Here is a 21,123-nt window from a genome sequence, read left to right as displayed (position 1 = left end):
TTTTTTTTAAAGCAGTCACTCATTAACTCGAAATTACTTTTATAGTAAGATACAGTGTCTTAAAATGACATATTTTATTCATATTCATCTGTAAAAACGTGAATGTTAGACAAGAGAAAAACATGGGATCAAGGACAAAATTAATACAGCAGGACTAAAAAAATATTTACTATATTATTTAAATATGTATTTATGAATATACCTTTCCTTAATATTTCGGTAGCCTATACCCATGCCTTCTACATCAGTGTGTTGTTGTGTTCACTTGTTTACAAAAAGATTTCATAAGATAAGAATGATAACATTACTAAACTGATAAGATGTAGGCCTAATTTTTATGATTAGCCTAATCGTTAGTCATTATTATCAATTAATTTGACCAACGTTCTAAAGCATTGCTAGAGAAAACACCTGTTAATGCATCTGAAGCTTAACATTTATGATAACCTTTGATAAAGTAAATGTTGTGTATCATAAGATTTCCAGTTGAGTGTAAAGCAACATCCAAAGCATGCAACATGCAACTCCAAGTTTGTATGTTGTCTTGAGCTATTAGCCTATAATTTAAAGGCTTTTTTAATAATATGCAGACAACTTTGGGAGACAGAATAAAGACACAAGAATATATTTGTAAATATTTATTTGAACAGCAATCACACACCTTTAAAAATCCTAATCTCAGTCATTCATGAGAAACGAACAGTTCTATCAAATGTAAAAGAAAATTGGAGAAATATACCTTTATTGTAGGTCTTGCAACGCTTCAGGATCAGGTCTGTAATAGTTCAGGTAAACTCAGAGTACTGAAACACATGCTACAAAACGATTCATTATTTATAAAATATATACGAGTAGTTTAAGCTTATCTTCGTTCAACTTTATTACCTGTTTGAAATAAATAATCCATAAAACAAAACGCGATCTGAGGCGCTCACGCTAATAATTTCTGTTCCACTCGCTTGTAGGCCTATTTGTCGCCGCGCCCACGCTATGGTCTCGTGAATATTCATGATAGCTCCACCCATTGGAACCAAATATTTCAGGAACTGAATATATTGTAACACCTGTTGCCTCATTTATAAAACTTTGCGTAGGATTTGCGTCAGAAGTGGCGTACGGATGAAACATAGGACGTGCGTACGCACAGAAATATTCGGATTTATAAAACCGTGCGCACGCACATCCTACGCATTTTTCCCTTAATAAATCACAATCAATTCTAAATGTAGCGCAGCTTTTGCGGCTTCATGAAACGCCCATAGTTGCCCATAAATAGTCCGTGAAACGCCCACAAGTTAATATTCATTGATTGCGAAATCATGGCAAACACAGAGAGGAAATCAAAAAAACTTAACTTCACTCAATGTGAAGTAGAAGTTATCGTTGGCGAGGTGGAAAAGAGGAGAAAAATGTTGTTTGGAGGGTACAGTGTGGGCATTACTAATGCCAAAAAGGCACTTGAGTGGCAAACGGTGGCAGACGCCGTAAATGCTGTAGCCTCACAACCTCGGACTGTGGCCAGAATAAAAAAGAAATGGTCGGACATCAAAGTCGAGGCAAAAAAGCGTCTAGCGCTCCATCGCCAGAGTGTGTCTGCCACGGGTGGGGGAAAGGGGACACCGGAGCTGACCCCTCTTGATGAGAGACTGGCGGCAATTATTGGGGAATCCCTATTAAGTGGAGTGGTAACTGAGGCGGAGGGGGACACTGACGCGCCAGATGCACCGGGTGACACAGGTAAGAGAAATAAGTAAAATGAATGCAGTCAAGTCCACATGTATGCAGGCTACACAATTAAAGTTTATTAATATAGAACAATTTTATTTCAGTTGCTGGGTGTTCCAGCGGGGCCAGTGGTTACGATGCTGCAGCTGAGCAGCCATCTGGACCCAGCGTCTCCACGGCACGCGGCTCTCAACCCTCCAGCAGTGGACGTGTCCTCACCGATGCAGTCCTTGAAATGCAGAGGGAAGTCATGAGTTCAATCAGAGAGGTGGCCAAGCAGTTGGGCGAAATCAAGACTGTCCTGACTGAAATAAACTGCACAATGAGGGAATTCTTGAATAAATAATATTTTCCACACCTTTTGTTGTTCTTTACAAGCGACGCATCACTTCCAAACGCTGGCGCACAGCAGCAGCATTTGGCTCAAATGCCTGGGGATGGGGGGGGTCAGGGTCGGGGCCAACACAGCAATCGGCGCCAGGGGGTAGAGGCACGTTTTTAAGCTGTGCCACATTGTGTAGCACAGCACATGCCAGCACGATTTGGCACACCTTTTCAGGCGTGTACAATAACCTCCCTCCAGTGCAGTCGAGGCAGCGCCATCTGCCCTTAAACAGGCCGATGGTGCGCTCCACTATAGCGCGAGCTCGGCTGTGGCACATGTTGTAGTGCCTTTCCTCTGCACTATGTGGGTTGAGGAAAGGCGTAAGCAGCCACTGTTTCAGGGGATATCCACTGTCCCCTGCAAGGATAGTGAAAGGGTTAAGACATTGAAGTACATTAAAATGAGAATGTCTATAATCAAACGTACCTAGAAGCCAGCCATCGCGCACAGCACCAGCCTCGAGTCTGCGTCCAACACTGCTGTGTCTTAAAATAAATGAGTCATGGGTTGACCCAGGCCACCGAGCTACTACATTAGTGAGCAACATGTCTGCATCACAAATAATTTGGACATTGATTGAATGAAAATGCTTTCTATTAATGAAAGCATTTTCATTAACATTCGGTGCCCTTATGGCAACATGAGTGCAGTCAATAGCACCGATGACATTTGGGAAACCGTACATAGCTGCAAATTGAGCTTTCTTGTTTGCCTGTTCACCCGCAGTGTATGGAAACTTTATGGAATCATGGGACGAAGCTATTATGCCTTTTAACACATCTGGCATTACCCGGCTAAGGGTCGGCTGAGATATTCCTGACCTGTCAGCCAATTCCCTCTGAAAAGTGCCAGTCGCCATGAATCCTAGCGTTGTAAGGACTTGAAGTGGGACTGGCACGGCGTGGTTCCTCCGAGTGCTCCTCTGTAACGCCGGGCCCAAAAGCCCGCAGAGGTCCAACAGGACGGCTCGAGGAAGTCGGAACCGGCTCATAAGCCACTCGTCCTCGTTTGCCAGCAAGTCTTCTTGCTGTCTAAAGATGCGTTCACTCCGAATCCTTCCATTTGCCACATCTTCTAAGAGCGCAAGATCAGCCATTGTGCGTCATTACGCACTGTAATGTGGCATTTTATGTCCATCCATTTAATTGCATCTGACAAGCTACAGATGTCGGTAATAATCGACGTGGAAATGGGAAATTGTTCAGCGCAAATGTAATTTCTTGTAGCTTTCTGAATGGTTGAGACATACGCCATACATTATTTTATCAAAAATAAAACAAACTAAAGGCATATGCATGAATACCATAATTCCGTAGCTTATGAAGAAATGTTTTACTATGAAAACAACTTTCCCCAGTGGACAATTAATACATCTATCTATCTATCTATCTATCTATCTATCTATCTATCTATCTATCTATCTAATTATCTGTCTATCTAATTGCATCTATATCTGCTCCGCCAGACGGACACATTGACGAGAATATCAGTTTTGTACATTATTTCGTTCTGTTAACTATATTATTTATGAGGATGAATTGCACAACATGCCAATATTATTGCAGAACATATTTCACTTTTCTTTTTGCAAATATGTGTTCATTTGCATTTCTGTTGTAATTTTCGTTTGATTTTGTTTGTTTACACTGCAGATCGATCAAACAGGTGTTCGTGTAGGCTGTTAATTGTAAGACTTGCTTTGTAAAGTCTTCATGTTATTTATGATAGGCAGTATTGTCATTTTCACTTTCACTTTCACGTGTTTCTTCCATCTGCCGACGGTGTCGCCATTTCTCATTTCACCCGTTTTTGTGCGTACGCCTGGGTCAGAGTTTGCGTGAAGGACCGCACATTTTCCCGTCAAGTTTGCTTTTTATAAATACCAATTATTGCGTAGAGAGCGGCGTACGCCTTCTTTTGTGCGTACGCAACGTTTATAAATGAGGCCCCTGGTCTCTCTCTCTCTGCTCGTTCTTTCAGTAATATGCGCATTATCGCAAGCGCAGCAGTCATGTAAGTCATGAGTCATCACTCACCGATCAAATAAGGCTTTGGCGAGACAAAAAATTGGTTGTGAGAGAAACGCGTGAGTGACAGAGAGACGGAGGGAGAGCAGGGAGAGGAAATGCAGCTGAATGAATATGCTGCGTGTTTTAAATTGCGTAAAATTTTTTTTATAACGAAACGCAATATGTGGCCGGTGTTGATTCTGTGGCGCACCGCCACGAATTAGTCTATGTCTGGGATTTCTTTCTCTGATGCTGCCATGTTTATTTTATCTACGTCCTCCTGCACGCTGACAGTCAAGAGTAGTATGAAGCTGCAGACTCGGAGCCTGCATCTACAGTCCCGCACCCAGAGTCCCGCATTCTCAGACCCCTCGTTTTTCGAGACAGCGCCTCCTATCAATCGGATAAATATTTGAAGAACTTAAGCCGAAACGCGAGTATGTCAATTTTATTTAGCGAATCATACTCATTCGATTTCTTTTTTAATCAAACTACTTTATATCTCATCGATACACCAACATATGAATAGTCCATTTAATATTTGTAAAGATAGTTTGTAACAAAATTTGAGCCGTTAATGTATGTTTTTTCGCCTTTTTTTAAAAAATATCAAAATATTAAAAAATATTTTGATAGCTGTTAGCCTTTAACCTTGGACTTTTTGTAGACAAGCCATTGTAAAAATTGTATTAAAATTAGTTTACATTAAAGTAGACCAATTAAATACATTAAGTGTGTTAATATCAAAGAATGTCATCATTAATTATTTAATCAGATTTACCTTTTGACCTTTTTTTAATTACCGGACCTTTTCTCCAAAAACTATAAATTGAATTAAGTAATGCAGGAGTAATTATTTTACTTTATATAATTTATGTAGACTAGGCCTACCTAAATTAGTTCTTATAAAACGTAAGTATTAAAATTAATCAATATTAATTTAACTGTGATATGAAGTTGTTGCCAGCCATTTACAACTCATACAATTGCCTAATAATCAAATTTACTATGCCTTCACTATATATTAACCAGTCTATATTAACATGTGAGCTAGAATGTGTCATTTGGCCTTTTGTTTGGGTTCCTTCTTTTAATTTGTATTGACTGAAATGTTTTATATATTAATTTATTTATTTATATGGACAGGCCATCATTCATGGTCTATGTGAGATGCAGGCATTATTCTGGCAGGAGGCTGAGGAGGTGTTCCTCTGTGGCCCTACTTATCACCCTAGGTATGCTTGTAATTTGCATTTGCAAAAAAATAAAAAAAAATATTTTTTTTTTTGCTTTGCATTTAAAATATCAAAAAACAGGTTTTGTAATGTTAGCATGGTATAATGTTAATTAGACCATTTGAACTGAAAGAAAATTGGATAAAAAAATTGAATAAAAAAAACATTGTAGCAATATAATATCACAATATTTTTCAGAAGGTAGTTCAATCTGTAATTGTATCCCTTCCATCAGTAATTTTCTTTCAATTACACCCATGCTCAAAAAATAACTACTGGGTAATTTGTTAGTCAGAGAACACAATGAGTTTTTCTGGCACATGCATTAAGCAGGGAACGCAAATATTTATTTGGATCACTTTAAATAAAACGAGACCGTAATATTGCATCCTATTGTTTTCAATGGCATTTAAGGGTGTTATACGATCTTCGAAACAGTAGGAGGCGCTGTCTCGAAAAACGAGGGGTCTGAGAATGCGGGACTCTGGGTGCGGGACTGTAGATGCAGGCTCCGAGTCTGCAGCTTCATAATGTTGGCAGCGGCCGCAGAAGCCACGCCCATCAGCGCAGTGACGACCAATCGCAGCACAGCTTCAACTGAATCACAAAAGGGGGCGTGGCCTTCTGGGGAAACTAATGAAACAAATGATAAATGAAATTAAGATTTTCAACAAGCTGACTTTAGAGTTTCATACGGAGCCCCCCTAGTCCCACTTTGGCAAAAAAAAAATATTATAACTATCTCGTGGCCTCAAGATACTAACTCGTGGCCTCAAGATAGTAACTCGTGGCCTCAAGATAGTAACTCGTGGCCTCAAGATAGTATATCTCGTGGCCTCAAGATAGTAACTCGTGGCCTCAAGATACTAACTCGTGGCCACGAGAAAGTGAGTTTTTTCAAGGCGAACGTTTCCATGTTAATGTTTCCATGGCGACGCGTCACGCGATTGACCGCAGCCACAATAATACTGTATGACAGATGTGTCGCTTTTATTTCGCTTTTCCTTTTTTATTCAAAATATTCACAAACGTGCTTACCATGTCATCAACTAGCCTATCTGATATTCCGATTCTCACATAACTTACGTGTAAGTGAGTGTGTTTAGTCGTTTAAAAACCTTTATAAATAATCTTGATCTATAAATGAGATGGGCGCTGCAATGTTGACCGTCGGATTTACAGCACGTAAATTCATCAGTTTCTCCCGAAATAAATGCAAGAAAGTGGCCGGTGAACTGAGAAGAATAGAGTAAACTTTATAGTTCCTTGTCTTGCACTATGTTTGTCTAATATGAATAACACATGTCGGCAAATTATATTTGAATAGATTGTTATTGCTGCTTCCACGGACATCAGTGTGTTTTACAAACTCCAATTGTATTGTTTTACTGTGCTTATGTGTATTTAAATATCTGAAACCAAAAATAAACATTATGAAGTTGAAAAAACTGCTTAGTTGTGATGACAGCGCTGAACGGGTCCGACTCTGGCTCAGCACCAGCCAATGCGCGAAAGCACTGTTTGGATCTGGCAGCACTGAACATCCTAAATGTGGCGCCGTACTCTCAGGGGCTAGTTGATGATAAGCAAGTTTGTGAATATTTTGAATAAAAAAGGAAAAGCGAAATAAAAGCGATACATCTGTCATACAGTATTATTGTGGCTGCGGTGTATCGCGTGACGCGTCGCCATGGAAACATTAAAAGGAACGTTCGCCTTGAAAAAACTCACTTTCTCGTGGCCACGAGTTAGTATCTCGAGGCCACGAGTTAGTATCTTGAGGCCACAAGATAGTTATAATAATTTTTTTTTGCCAAAGTGGGACTAGGGGGGCTCCGTAGTTTCATGAGTTTAAAAATATCTAATTTTCTGCTTCACACAAGAAATAAAAATTAAAAACAGTTTTAAAAACCTGAGATGACAGAAGCTCGTTTATCATGTTTGACATCTTAATTTATAAGTCTTGATAAAATCCACACATTAGTGAATGAATGTGAATAATATCAGTGCTGTCGTACCTGTACATGTGTGGCCGAGTTGAGTTGAGTCTGGTTGTGAAGTGATGAACTGACCGTCCAGTTCTGTAATGATAAAGAAAGAAGTGAATGCATCAGTCTGATCTACAACAGAAGACAGAGATCAGGTCAGTAAATACACACACATATATCATCAGTGCTGTCGTACCTGCACATGTGGGACAGTGGCAGAGTTGAGTTGAGTGTGGTTGTGAAGTAGGCTCTGGTTGTGAAGTAGGCTCTGTAATGATAAAGAAAGAAGTGAATGCATCAGTCTGATCTACAACAGAAGACAGAGATCAGCTCAGTAAATACACACATATATCATCAGCGCTGTGGTACCTGCACATGTGTGACAGAGTGTGTTGATGTCCAGATGTGTGGTCTGGTTGCTGATGGGATTGTTCAGCACACAGCTGTAGGTGTTTTTATCCTGATATTCCACCTCCAGAGGTAGAGAGAGACTGATGCTGAGATCATACACACTGATGCTGGACAATACACTGATTCCTGCATACCAGGAGAGAGTCGCATCACACACATTCAACACTGATGAACACAGCAATGAACATGATGATGATGAACAGTGTGAAGAGTTACTGATGACAGGAACAGGCAGAGGAGCTGGAAAACATGAGAGTTTCATACAAATTTAAACCAGAACAGATTTCACACACAGAATCAGCGCGCAATCGGGGGGACGTGGAGGCAAAATGACAGAATAATTAATCAGAATACCTAGCAAAAGTTTCTCCTGCTCTTAGCTCATGGACACCTCCTACTCACACTCTCCGTCTCTGCAAGATTCGGAAGGGAATGATTCAGATTTCTCTTGGCACAGCTACTAGAAGACAGACGGGTTGCTCACGTCACATCTACGTCGTCAAGCTCAGTTTGAGTCTGCGCAGTACGCGTCGCTCGACCATCAGGAAGTGAGTACTTCTAATTGACTTTTCTCCGTTGAATCCAGTGAGGTCGCTGTGTCCATTTATTTCACTGTCTATGGTATTAGCAGCTGCGATTACCTCACGCAGACACACACTAAAATGACAGAAACTGTTCTGCCTTTTATATTTAAACGGAGTCAGACAACGATGGAGAGACTCAAGAAGAAGTGACAACATGTAGAATGCAACAGGACGTCTCTGAATGGTCAAGCACGGCGCTACACCGGGGCTAGGGGGCGCTAAAGCCCCGCCAAAAATCTGTGTAGCCCCAGTTAAGCCCACGCAACCAGGGGGAAAAAGACCCGCGCTCATCTTAGTTCGTACCGGAGTACATTTGACCTCAACACGCAAAAATCCGGTGCAGCATCAAAGTATTTGACGAGCTGCACATGACCACATGACCACATAGCACGTAGTTGTATGCATCAAGGGATTTGTATGCTCTAATCATTTCTCTTATACACACTTGGTGTCTGAATAAGATAGATAATTATATATATATCAGGCCATACAATTGCTGGCCACTTCTTGTCATCCACAATCCAAAGATTGTCAGGTATTATTGTATAGGGATCCGGCAAGATCTCACCATTGCTGAGAGTAAGTTTTTTAATATAATCGCCACGGTCAGAGGTACTAAGGCTTCCCACATAATCCATCGTCAAATCTTTGATTTACAGTAAAGTAACGTTATATGTGTGCAGTCATGATATGTTGCAGGTCGTAAAGTAACGTAAACAAGGTTAACTTATATAAAAGCAAATTCGGGCTCTATAGTGGCTATTACATTACTAACTTAGTCTAACATGATAATTCATACATGCATCACAGTATTTTGATTACATTTGGACGTTTTACATAATGTAATATTAATATGAAACACAAACAAACAGATCCAGCTCATAAATTGCAGTTTATTATTGAGTCAACAACAAGAAATTACAAACAATGCGAAATTACGTTAATTACAATGTTCTTTTACAGAACTCGGCATAACAGATAGCTGTTTTTTGCCCCATGGATGCGCGCGCATCCGGTATTGTTTGTATACAAGAAACCCGTGTGAGGCTAGGCTAGCTAGTTTAGGCTACAATGACAATCTGTTACAAATACAATGGGTCGTTTTTTTTATTAAAAAAAAAAAGAGTGCAGATCGAAAATGAAGACCAAGATCCAGTCTCCCAGATGGACAAAGAAGAAGAGGGAGATTCGAAAAATGAATTTGCGAGAGAAAGTCATGAGCCAGGACCTGAAGGAGCACCGGAGCTGTCCATTGCCGCTAGTTGCTCAACAGTCCCAGTCATGGGCCTTTCACACAGGACGTGGTATGCGCGGGGCTTGCCGCTGGGTTCAGCGTTGCCCTTCAGACACAACGCGATTTGCACTGCGCTATGACGTAGGCGGAGTTTTAAAAACTTATATGGGGACACATATTAAAAAACTGTTTACACACATTGCCTACCTACAAGTTACCTGACTGTTAAAACACAACTATTTTTAATGTAAATCTGTCTGTCTATGAGATGATCATCCATTTTGATTTCCGTGCTTGTTTGGATCCCCTGAATCTATTGGCCGCGCTGGTAATCGTCACAGAGCGCAGCGGCAAAAGTTGAACTATTTTGAACTTTGACCGCGGCGTGCGCGTGAGCACGCCAATGTTACGCACCACTTTGATCGACGCAGCAACAAAACGTCCTTGCGCGGCACAAGCCATTGAGATGAATGGGTTTTATAGCGCAGCGCAGCGCATACCACGTCCTGTGTGAAAGGCCCATTAGATGTGCCGCTGACACCGACACCGCTCCCTCTGATTTAAGCCAGTCACCTGTAGATGAACCGAGGCGGCCTCTTCTCCGGCGTTATCCGGCCACCAAAAGTTGGACAGCAGGATCGCAACTTCAGTCGTAGATGGTATGAGGATTACAAATGGCTGGAATATTCTATTTCAAAGGGCCGTGTTTTCTGCTTTGCATGCCGGCACTTTCAGCGTCCTGGTAACCATGGAGACAAGGCGGCATTTACCCACCATGGCTACCAGAACTGGAAGAAGGCGACAAGTTCATTTAAGACACACAATGCCAGTGTGGAGCATAAATATGCCATGGCAGTGTGGAATGAGTGGAATATTCAGAAAGAGTCTGGCTCAACAATATGTAATGCTCTGAGTGATGGACATGCAAAAATAGTCCGTGAGAACAGAGAGTATATGCGAGCAGTTGTGGAGTCATTGCGTTTCACTGCGTACCAGGGACTTTCACAGAGAGGAGACACAGAGAATGACAGGGCTGTCAACCAGGGAAACTTCCTATAACTTTTACAGATCATAGACAAATTTGACAAAACAGTAGCACAGAAAATATCAGAAAATCCAAGAAATGCCAAGTACACGCATCATGATATACAGAACGAAATACTGGAAATTATGGCAAATATGATTAGGGATCAGATTAGTGGTGAAATACAAGATGCTGAAATATTTGCTTTGATGGTAGATGAGAGTAAGGATCTGAGTAAAACGGAACAAGTGTCTGTCGTGCTGCGCTACGTGAAAAATGATCACGTTGTGGAAGAATTTCTCCATTTCACACCAGCTGACGGATTAGATGCAGCGTCACTTTTCACTACGATTAAAAACACTCTTAGCAAATGTAACATTGATCACACTGCCTGTATTGCTCAGTGTTATGATGGTGCTGCTGTAATGTCTGGTGTTCACAACGGGGTCCAAGAGAAATTCAGAGAAGAGGTCCCTCAGGCCGTCTACATTCACTGCCATGCACACCGCCTCAATCTTGTTCTGGTGGACTGTGTCAGAAACGTGAAGCCAGCGGGGGATTTTTTTGTTATTGTGCAAGACATGTACAAGTTTTTCTCAGGCTCGTTTGTCCATGCCCATTTCATTAAGAAGCAAAAGGAACTTGAGCCTTCACAGCAGCACATTGAACTTAAGAAACTGTCTGAAACGCGCTGGTCCTGCCAGTACTACTCGCTGTGGGCAGTGCAAAAAACCCTCCCCGCCATCATTGCAACCTTAAATGACATTAAGGCGCAACCAAATCCACGCAGATCCACTGATGCACGGTCATTGCTTTCATTCATTGATGCTGAATTCATCCTCCACCTTATTCTGTTTGAGGATCTTTTTCGTACAGCAAAGTTCATGTCTGACACTCTACAGTCACCCGATCTTATGCTGGAGACTGCCACCGACCTCGCGCACTCGGTCATCACGGGCCTAAAAGAAAAGTGCACAGAGGACTCTTGGAGAGCCATATGGCGCAAGGCGGAGGCCCTGTGCGCCAAAGTCGGTGTAGCAAAACCACCTCAGCTCCCACAAGAGAAGAGACAATCCCAGCAGCCTCACCATCTGCAGGATTACGTAGTTCAAGCTCCAGTTCAAACAGAACACCGATCCATGTCCTCTCTGGATGAACTCCGAACATCCTCATTCTACCCTGTCATTGATCGACTAGTGAATGAAATGACACGACGGTTTTCATCAGAAGCAGGTGCTGTTCTCATGGGCACGTCAGCCCTCAACCCCAAAAATGCCACATTCCTTGAAAAGGAGAGCCTTGAGCCCATGGCGCAGTTGTATGGGATCAAAAAGGACGACCTGCTGGCCGAGGTGCACCAAATGCGCCGGCTCTTGGAAAGAAAAAAAGAACAAGGTGAAACAGTCGGCAGCACACTGGAATTTCTGTCCATGCTTAAACCATACAAAGACTCATTTGAGGACATCTATAAACTTTTGCACATATCTGTTACACTGCCTGTAACAACAGCTTCATGTGAGCGCAGTTTTTCCTGCATGCGACGCGTAAAAACCTACCTGAGAAACAGAATGGCAAATCCTCGACTTAGCAACCTTGCCTGCCTGTCCATACACGCAGAAAGAACCAAGGCCCTTGATGTCCAAAAGATTATAGACTCATTTGCACTTAACCACAACAACAGACGCATTGTCCTCCTGTAAAACAACTTCAGTGAGGTTTTTTCCTGACGTTGCGATCAGAGACTGGTTGTGATACATTTGATGTCATGACGTGACATTTAATTTGTTACACTGTAACAAATGCACAACAGAATTTGGCGCGTGTTTTTGTTTCCAGTAGAATAATAATCAATACTGCAATGAGCAAGTTCATTTTATGCTCTTTAAGTGTGTGCCCAGTTAACAGGTACAGGGTGTTTGTTTTTCTTGCTGTGGCGTTGTATATTATTAATTCTATTTTTGACTTGTGATCTGAATCACTAGACACAAACTGTTTGCACTTCTCGTTGCGGCTGCACCTTGTAGCCTATGTTATAAATTTAAATATCAATTTAATTTCTTAAGTTATGTTGTGATCCAAGACAATATTACCAATGCATAGATGTTTGTTTGTTTTCATTAATTATGCATATGGAATAAATATGTTTGTCGCATTTTGTATGTATTGTCTGATTACCGGCAGACGCATGGTCGCTGTCCGGTGCTGAATCTCGCACCTTTCCACTTGAAACATTTTTGTCATTTTGTCATTGTATTAGGCTTAGTTATTTTGTTGACTATTCTTTGGCCAAATCCAGTTAAAGTGCTGTGTATCATAGCTGCTTTTATTGAAAAAACGAGAACCTCTATATTATAGAGTAACTTAAGCAATGAAAATCAATTGTTTTCTTAGCACCCCCATGTATCGGTCCAGCTCCCCATTAACACCAGTAGAGAAAAAATCCTGGCGCCGTGCCTGTGAATGGTTAGTTGATGAATTTATGTTGCTGATGTGGAGTTAACTATCTTCAATTAGCATATTCTGTCATAATAATCTATAAATCGCTCGTATAGGAACTGTTGTGAGATGCACACAGAGTGACTTTCTAAAGTTGTGCTCAACTATAACAACTCTTCCTCTTCACATCATGGACTGCGTGTTCTGGGGGCGGGGTTTATGTAAATTTTAGGGCTGGTGATGTCACTAACCCGTGAGGAATGTTGTGTAGTCCATACCAGCCGTTTGTTGTTGTCCTTAAAAAACTATTTCTTTAAAATTAAATATCTCCCTTTGCTTTGAACTTTGTAACTTTGCAGATGTTGTTTATTCTCAAACAGCAACATTAAACACTAACTAAAGTTAGAAACGTGAAATCATAATCAACCACCCCTTTAACATAGTAATATAGTATATTAACATCTCACATACAGTAAGTTTTATTTGTCAAACATTAGCATTCACTGATTCTGTACTTTTTCACAGTAAAACTGTTTCTCAAAAAGATGAAGTTAAATTGTGGAAGTCCTTTCAACCCCACACGATTTACAGAAACACACACTCACGCTATTCACGCCTCAAGACATGCAAACACAAAAGCACATTAACCACAAACGTCCAGTAATGAAACACATTCTCATGCACACACTCTCTAACCAACAGATGAAACTACATTCATATCTCCAGATCTGAAAATGAGGCCTTCTGCAGTTTGAGCTGTAGAATACAATACTGTAAAAATACATAAAAAATGCCATGAAATTAAATGTGTGCTGCCATTCTGCAGATTTTGTTGCTTAAAGTGCCCCTATTATGCTATTTTAAAGGTTCCTAATTTTGTTTTTTTTTCTAAGTCTTTGACTTAGATTTGCATCCATCCAATGTCTAACCCACTTTAATTTTCTCATAATATACATTGAACATCACCTCATTTCTCAAAGAGGCTAAAATATCTTGAGCTCAACAAGGGGAATAGACACACGAGAACAGCCACTGAGTCTCGAGTGAAGGCATTTGTCTTCAGCTGCTTTCTTAAAGTTGTGATGGTCTCACTCTCAGCAGATCGAGTGAAGATTGTCAACTAAACATTCGTTTCACATACATTTTGTTTTATCACACTGGGTGGATTGGGTTTAATTGTCATGTTATCCATATGAACACCGCACATGACATGTTTACATGCATCCTCATGTATTGCTGACTGTAATATCAAATGAATAATGAATGTACTTTTCAGACTAAAGGTAAGAATGAAATCGTCTCTTGACCTCGCTGTGTTTCCATGAGTGCCCAAAACATGTGAATATGAAGCACGTGATTGGTTGTCGTTTGCTGAGTATCTAGCCGTAACATCCTAACACCACACACTGCACACGTTTGGACCCGGGTTAACAGCGGCTCTTTCATGACCCCGGGTACAATGCAGTGCTAAACCTGGGGTTTAGAATGACTATAACCTGGGTTATGAAAGTGTGAAAAATACTAACGTGGAGATAGTAGAGAACCAGTTTTAGTTGCAAAAACTTCTCCGTCTTCAGTACATCATTGTCATGTAAACGTACACTCAGAATGCTCAAATAAAAAGCTTTTGCCTGCATGTTTCATACCTGGCCATTGCTTGCATCATGACATATTCTCATATTCTTATGACAGGGACAACATTATTCATGACACTACAGAAGTTAGTGACTTGTCTCATGGTCAGTTTTCAATGTCTTTGGATTAATATAATATAATTTTATTACAAATTATTTCAAGTTTACAGTATTAGGGATAATTATGACAAAAAAAAATTATATATATATATATATATATATATATATATATATATATATATATATATATATGCCTAATATATAACAGAGTGAGCTGTAATTCTCTACTCACCGTAGACAGTAACAGTGAATCTGTATGTGGTCACTCTCTTTCCTCTGATGGTCACTTCATATTCTCCAGAGTCTGTGGTGCTGGTGTTTGTGATGTTCAGAGATCCAGTCTGATGATCCAGCTTCAGTCTGTCTCTGAATCTCCCATCAGGACCATCATATGTGGAGAACTTTTCTATGTCTTTATCGATTTTAGCTATTTCATTCTTTTGATTCTCTTGTCCAAACTTCCATGTTATCAGATCTTGTTTCTGTATTTCAGTAACACCAGATTCTAGAGTGACTGAATCTCCCTCCTTCACTGAAACGATCTTCACTGCATCTGTGTCAGCAAACACTCCTGAAGAACAAACATAGGAACAGTTTATCAGTCAAACAAGTAAATCATTTTTATTTATTAATGATGCAACTGACGTTCATTATAGCTCCACACAAATAACACACAACTGTTAAAACAACATAAACTTACCAACCAGACAGCAACAGCACAAACAGAAAAAAGCAAATGTGTGAAACATTTTCTTCAATAGTTCAGAAGTCTGATAAAGTATCAGTCAGTCTGAGAACTTGTGAGCGTCTGCAGTGAAGATGTGAAGAGAACAAGTGTGAACTATTTGCTTACCTCCTCCAGACTGAAGTAGGCCACGCCCCCTTTCTCCAAACACACGCCCTCTTCTTCAAATTTATTGGCGGTTGGCATACCAATTTGGTGCATTACCGCCACCAACTGTTTGGGGTGTGGAGCTTCAATGCAGATTTATAGGCTAACATACATTATATATATATATATATATATATATATATATATATATATATATATATATATATATATATATATATAAAAATTATGTATTCTTTGTGGCATGATGAGGAGTTACTAAGGATCTAATGTAATGACTACGCCACCTGGGAATTCTCAACCCAGGAAAACCAACCTAATAAATAGGCTACACAGATTTATTCCCGTAATAGGACAAGAGACGTGGATGAATACATTACTTTTTTTTATTAAATGACACAAAATGTAATAAATAATTCAAGACAAAACAAAGAAAAATGTTCAAAATACTACAGCGCTCAATAGCACAAACCTCACAACATCAACACAACAATAAATACACTTAGGGTGTATTCACACCAGGAAAGTCCGATAGTTCACTTGCTTTGGTCCTGACCAAATAGAATGTTGATTTTTTTTTGTTTGGTACGGTTCACTTTCACACTGTTCTTTTTGCAAGTGAACCAAAATGTGTAAACAAAACCACACGTGTGCAAAGGTCGTCCATTCATTGGACAGGAATTCTCAGGCAGGGAAAAGCAGGAAGTGCACAAACAGGCTCAGCATTGAGATATTTCGTTATGTAATATTTGTTGTTTTACTGATTTGGTGTTATTCTCTACAAACGCAATATGAAGAAACTAATGAAAATCATATGATACAATGTCATCTATACGATGTTGTAATTAGGATTTAGAGAAGACAACGGCGTGCTGCAAGACAGTTCCGGCGGAGAGAACAAGCTTTTAAACCATTTAAGCGCGATAAGACAAAAGAGAACGCTCTGTCTGTGAATGTCCTGATGCACACACGACGCGCAGAAAGACGCGCAACAGTATCGCGTGCACAGACAGCGGGCCGGAATTCTCTTTCTCTTTCACGCTTGAACGAACAATATCATCCTCATAAGTACAGTCAAATAAAAAGGCGCAGTTTTCTGCAATTGGGTCGGTTCATGTTCACACCGTAAACGAACCGTACCAGAGTTCGTTTGGAACTGTACCGAGACCACCTCTTCAGCTGGGTCTCGGTTCGATTGTTTGGTCCGCACCCGAGTACGATTGCCGCATTCACACCTGCCCAAAAGATCCGCACCAAGGGGGGAAATGAACTAGAGTTCGATTCAATCGAACCAAACAAGGCAGGTGTGAATACACCCTTAGGGTGCTTTCACACCTGCCTCATTTAGTTCGGTTGAATCGCACTAGAGTTCGTTTCCCCCACTGGTGCGGTTCGTTTGGGCAGGTGTGAATGCGGCAATCGCACTCGGGTGCGCGCCAAAAGCGGACCAAACAAGCGTACCAAGACCTGCTTGAAGAGGTGGTCTCGGTACGTTTTGAAACGAACTCTGGAGCGGTTCGTTTGTGGTGAGAACATGATCCGACCTTGAACAGAACCAACTGCCAAAGAACTGCGCATTTTTGGACTAAACCAGTTGCCGTAGTCAGCTGCGCTGGGATTATGGGATGAGGAGAAATGTTTGTTGACAGATTGCACTCGCGGACAAACTTTAAGTTGTGAGGAGGTGCAGACAGAGCCTAATAGAAGCCGCATCGTCGCTTCATTCTCAAATAATCTTGTTTGTCTAAAGTGGTGTAGTAGACAAACTATATAATAAAATATGATGAAGGATACAATTAGCCCACGTAGTCGTCTCTCCATAGTAAACAGCGGCGTGTTATCTGTCGGAGTTTCCCGCACGTTAATTCTGACCAAACGAAATAAAGCTAGCGCAAGTTCTGCCAGGGAGACTCAATCATTTACGTCACTAATTGCCTTATCAACTACCCTATCATTTCCTTGCTGTAGTATAAAAGGGCAGCCCTTACTCATATCTGAGTCCGCAGATGCTGTTGTTCCAGCCACCACCTTCCTCCCCACCACCACTAAGACGGATCTTCTCCTCCATCCTCCCCCATCACGACCACCCAGGTGTCCACTTTCACCATCCCTAATATCACTAGATGGGCTCTTCTCTCCAACCTGAAGTCTTCAAGACGCCCTCCCTTCCATCCACCCCACCACCACCAGAGGGCCCCCTTCATCGCCTCGGGGGGTGAGCGGCGCCCCTGCCTTCATCTTCAGTCAGCAGTCGCTGATTCAATACCCCTGGAATTCGAGTCATGAACGGGGCCTCCGCCAAAGAATTTGATTGCTTGCTGAGCTTATTAATAAATGTCTATGCTACAGCATTAATTCTCCCGAGTCTTTCTGGCAGAAGTGCAGTTATGGAAATGCCAGACATATCTGGCCAACGAGTGATGTGGATGTAGTCACGTGACTGCATTTTGGTTCGTTTTATCAACTCATAAACTGATTCGGACCAGAGCGATCAGTCTGGTGTGAAAAGGAACCAAAACGCCTGAAAAATGCTACAAAGTATCATTTTTCACCCTTGGTCCGGACCAAATGAACTGAACTAAAGATGTGAAAGCACCCTTAGTCAAAAGAAAACTAAAAAATCAGACAACAGGACTGAGGGAGGCCAGCAGGGGGACACTCAATGAGCACCACAACACTCAGTAAGTAAAGCCAGAAATGCAAAAGAAAGACCAAAGCAATAACCACATCAGTATCACCTTCACGCCGGTGCACATCCACAGCACAGCACAAGATAATCCACAAGGCAAGCCCCGCCCCTTTTTCTTTCTTTTTTTTGCTCTTGGACACTCAACCCCTAATGACATCAAACGACAAAACACGTACATAGAATAATTAAATACGAAACACTAATACAAAAAGGAAAATACAAAAGTTAGCTAAACAATTAACATTTGAAAGAAAACAATACAATTACCAAACAAGACACAACACTCTCCTTGTAAGCATACGCGCATACACACACGCACGTGGCCTACACACACACACACACACACACACACATTAAAACTGTTAAAACGGCGATATTCCTCCTGTCAACCTGCATACGCAATTAAAGCACTAACAGTTTCTTGTTCGGCCGCAGCCAGAGTGGAATGAAATTGACGCAAATCCTTTCGTTTTAATATCTAGTTGAGACAGCAGCAAAACAGCAGCGCTCCGTAATCAATGAGCGAACGTCGGGTAACCCCAGCAACGGAATCCTCCCCGCTACTCGGCAGAATACGCTGCACTTCTGAAACGACAACTTTAATTAAAAGACATATCAGAGCATGACGCACACATACAAATAACCTGCATACTTGGGGTGTGAGGAATCCCAGTCACGGCAGTCCAAAGTGACAAATCAACGCGCACGCTTTAACATGAAACACAAGGCATTTCAATTCACCCACTGCCAGGGAAGGATAGACGCTACAAACAACCGTGTTCCCGTGTTGAAGAGGCTGCAGACACATCAACCATGGGAAACAGTACTCGTTCTCCTGCATGCCATGGGACCACACAAACAATTTTCCTGCATTCCTCTTCACAGCTAGCCTGACTACGTCAGACTTCTTACTTCCGCTCAATTTCATTTCGCTCCTGTAGTCAGTCTGATACAGCGTAATAGCTTTCTGCTTGCCTCCGGCCTGAAAACAGCCGGGCCAATCAACGAACAGAGGGCGGGCTGAGAGCCGTGACGACATAGACACTGATTGTACCGTGGATGCGTAGATTTTTACTTCACATAATCTGCAAAAGTCGTTCACAGCCATGTTCACTCCGGTGTTTCGCTCGATGGTTTTGTTTTCGCATCATACATGTGTTTACAGTGGATCATACATGTGTTACAAGTTAGATGCGGCTGAGCATGCGCATAACACACGCCATAACCAAACGTTATGTGATTGGCTTATGGGTAACCAATGATTTTAAACTTCAGACAAGCGCCCCCCCCCCGCGAGAGAGAAAACACTTCTCTATTATGCCATTCCAGACTCTGTCTACAAAGCAAAGCGAAGTAGCAGAGTTTGGTATTACCAGGCTACTTCACAGCATGCGGAACCGGAAAAGCAAGGAAGAAGCTCCGTGACGTGACTCAATACTGGGCAGGTATGCTCCGCCTTTAGCTGTGATTAATAAAAAGACCTGAAGCAACCAATAGTAGCCTGAAGCCAAAAATCTATACTGCCACATCTTGGTTGTTCTTAAATTCGATCAAATAAACCTGTTTCTTTTAAGTATCTCATGAGAGTTGGCCATGCTGATGGTTTTGATGTAGAAAAAGAAAGTAAAACCTCTACTGATAATTGTGTAGGGCAGGCTATAACCTAATTCTTTGACTTGTTCTAACAATATGGTTCTCTCTGTGCTGTATGCTTCACACTCTAGTAATACATGCTCTACAGTTTCTCTCTTGTCACAGTTAATGCATAGTCCTGTTGCGTTTTTCCCTAAATGACTGAGATTATGATTGAGACCTGTATGTCCAATTCTTAGCCTTGTGATCACCGTTTCTCCCCTTCGCTTCCAACCACCCTGCCTCCTTGTTGTCACTTGTTTCTGTACTTTATATAAAAAACGACCTTTGGTCTCCTTTTCCCATTGTCCTTTCCATAACCGATTGATTCCTGTTTTAATGACACTTTTCATTTCCATTTTACTCAATGGAACTGTCCATTGCAGGTCTGACTTAAGAGTCTTTTTAGCCAAACGATACGCTGCTTCATTACCCTCTATTTCAACGTGAGATGGGACCCACATAAAACACTGTAATATTAAGATTTTGTAATCTATATAGACTATGAAAGATTTTATAAATCAAATTAGGGCTTACAAACAGATTTGCAATAAGCTTATTAATGATTGAGTCTGAACAGATGATATATTGATTAGGCCCAACCTCCTCTATCCACGTGAGTGCTAGTAAAATAGCTAAAAGTTTCACAGTGTAAACTGCTAAATGGTCTGAAGTTCTTTTTAAAATTGATATCTGAAAATGTGGTATTTATACTGCTGCTCCCGTCTTTCCTGTATTTGGGTCTTTTGAGCCGTCTGTAAATATTTGAATACTATTATTATACTTGAGACCTAGATATTGTTTTACCAGATCGTTCATCCCACCATATTGCTTGCATTGTTTTAATATCTTTGTGATTTCAAGATCCACAACTGGTAATGGAAATATCCAAGTAGGAATAGCAGGTAACGCCACTGTACAGCTGTTATTTAATTTAACTAGTCCCAGTTTCTCAGCTTGACTGTTTCCCACCCATCCAAAACTGCTAAATTGCTTCCTTCCATGTTCCCAACATGCGTTCAACACTGGTTTGGTTAGATGACCCTGCTTATGCCCCTGCTAATTTACCCAATATACCATGACAAGCTGAAGACGTCTCAGAGATAAAGGCATCTCCCCAACCTCCACCTGGAGAGCTGGGATTGAAGAAGTCTTGAATGCACCACTAAATAGGTGGAGGGCTTGTGTTTGGACCAGGTCAAGCTTTTGCAAATGAGATTTTGCAGC

At 41.2% G+C, this 21,123-nt stretch overlaps 1 protein-coding gene across 1 annotated transcript; it reads left to right on the top strand.

The window, feature by feature from the left end:
- Window positions 1-10,750: 10,750 nt before the first annotated feature.
- Window positions 10,751-12,295, top strand: LOC311085933 (zinc finger MYM-type protein 1-like; the record flags this gene model as incomplete). The annotated part of the gene is made up of 1 exon (XM_084118553.1): window positions 10,751-12,295. The coding sequence occupies one exon, from the start codon at window positions 10,751-10,753 to the stop codon at window positions 12,293-12,295; it is 1,545 nt and encodes a 514-aa protein (XP_083974679.1).
- Between the last annotated feature and the right edge of the window lie 8,828 nt (window positions 12,296-21,123).

Source organism: Abramis brama, assembly GCF_963993115.1.
Source record: "Abramis brama genome assembly, chromosome: 6".
NCBI classification, from domain to species: Eukaryota; Metazoa; Chordata; class Actinopteri; order Cypriniformes; family Leuciscidae; genus Abramis; species Abramis brama.
The sequence above is the reverse complement of the archived record's forward strand: the minus strand, read 5'-3'. Positions and strand labels throughout refer to the sequence as shown.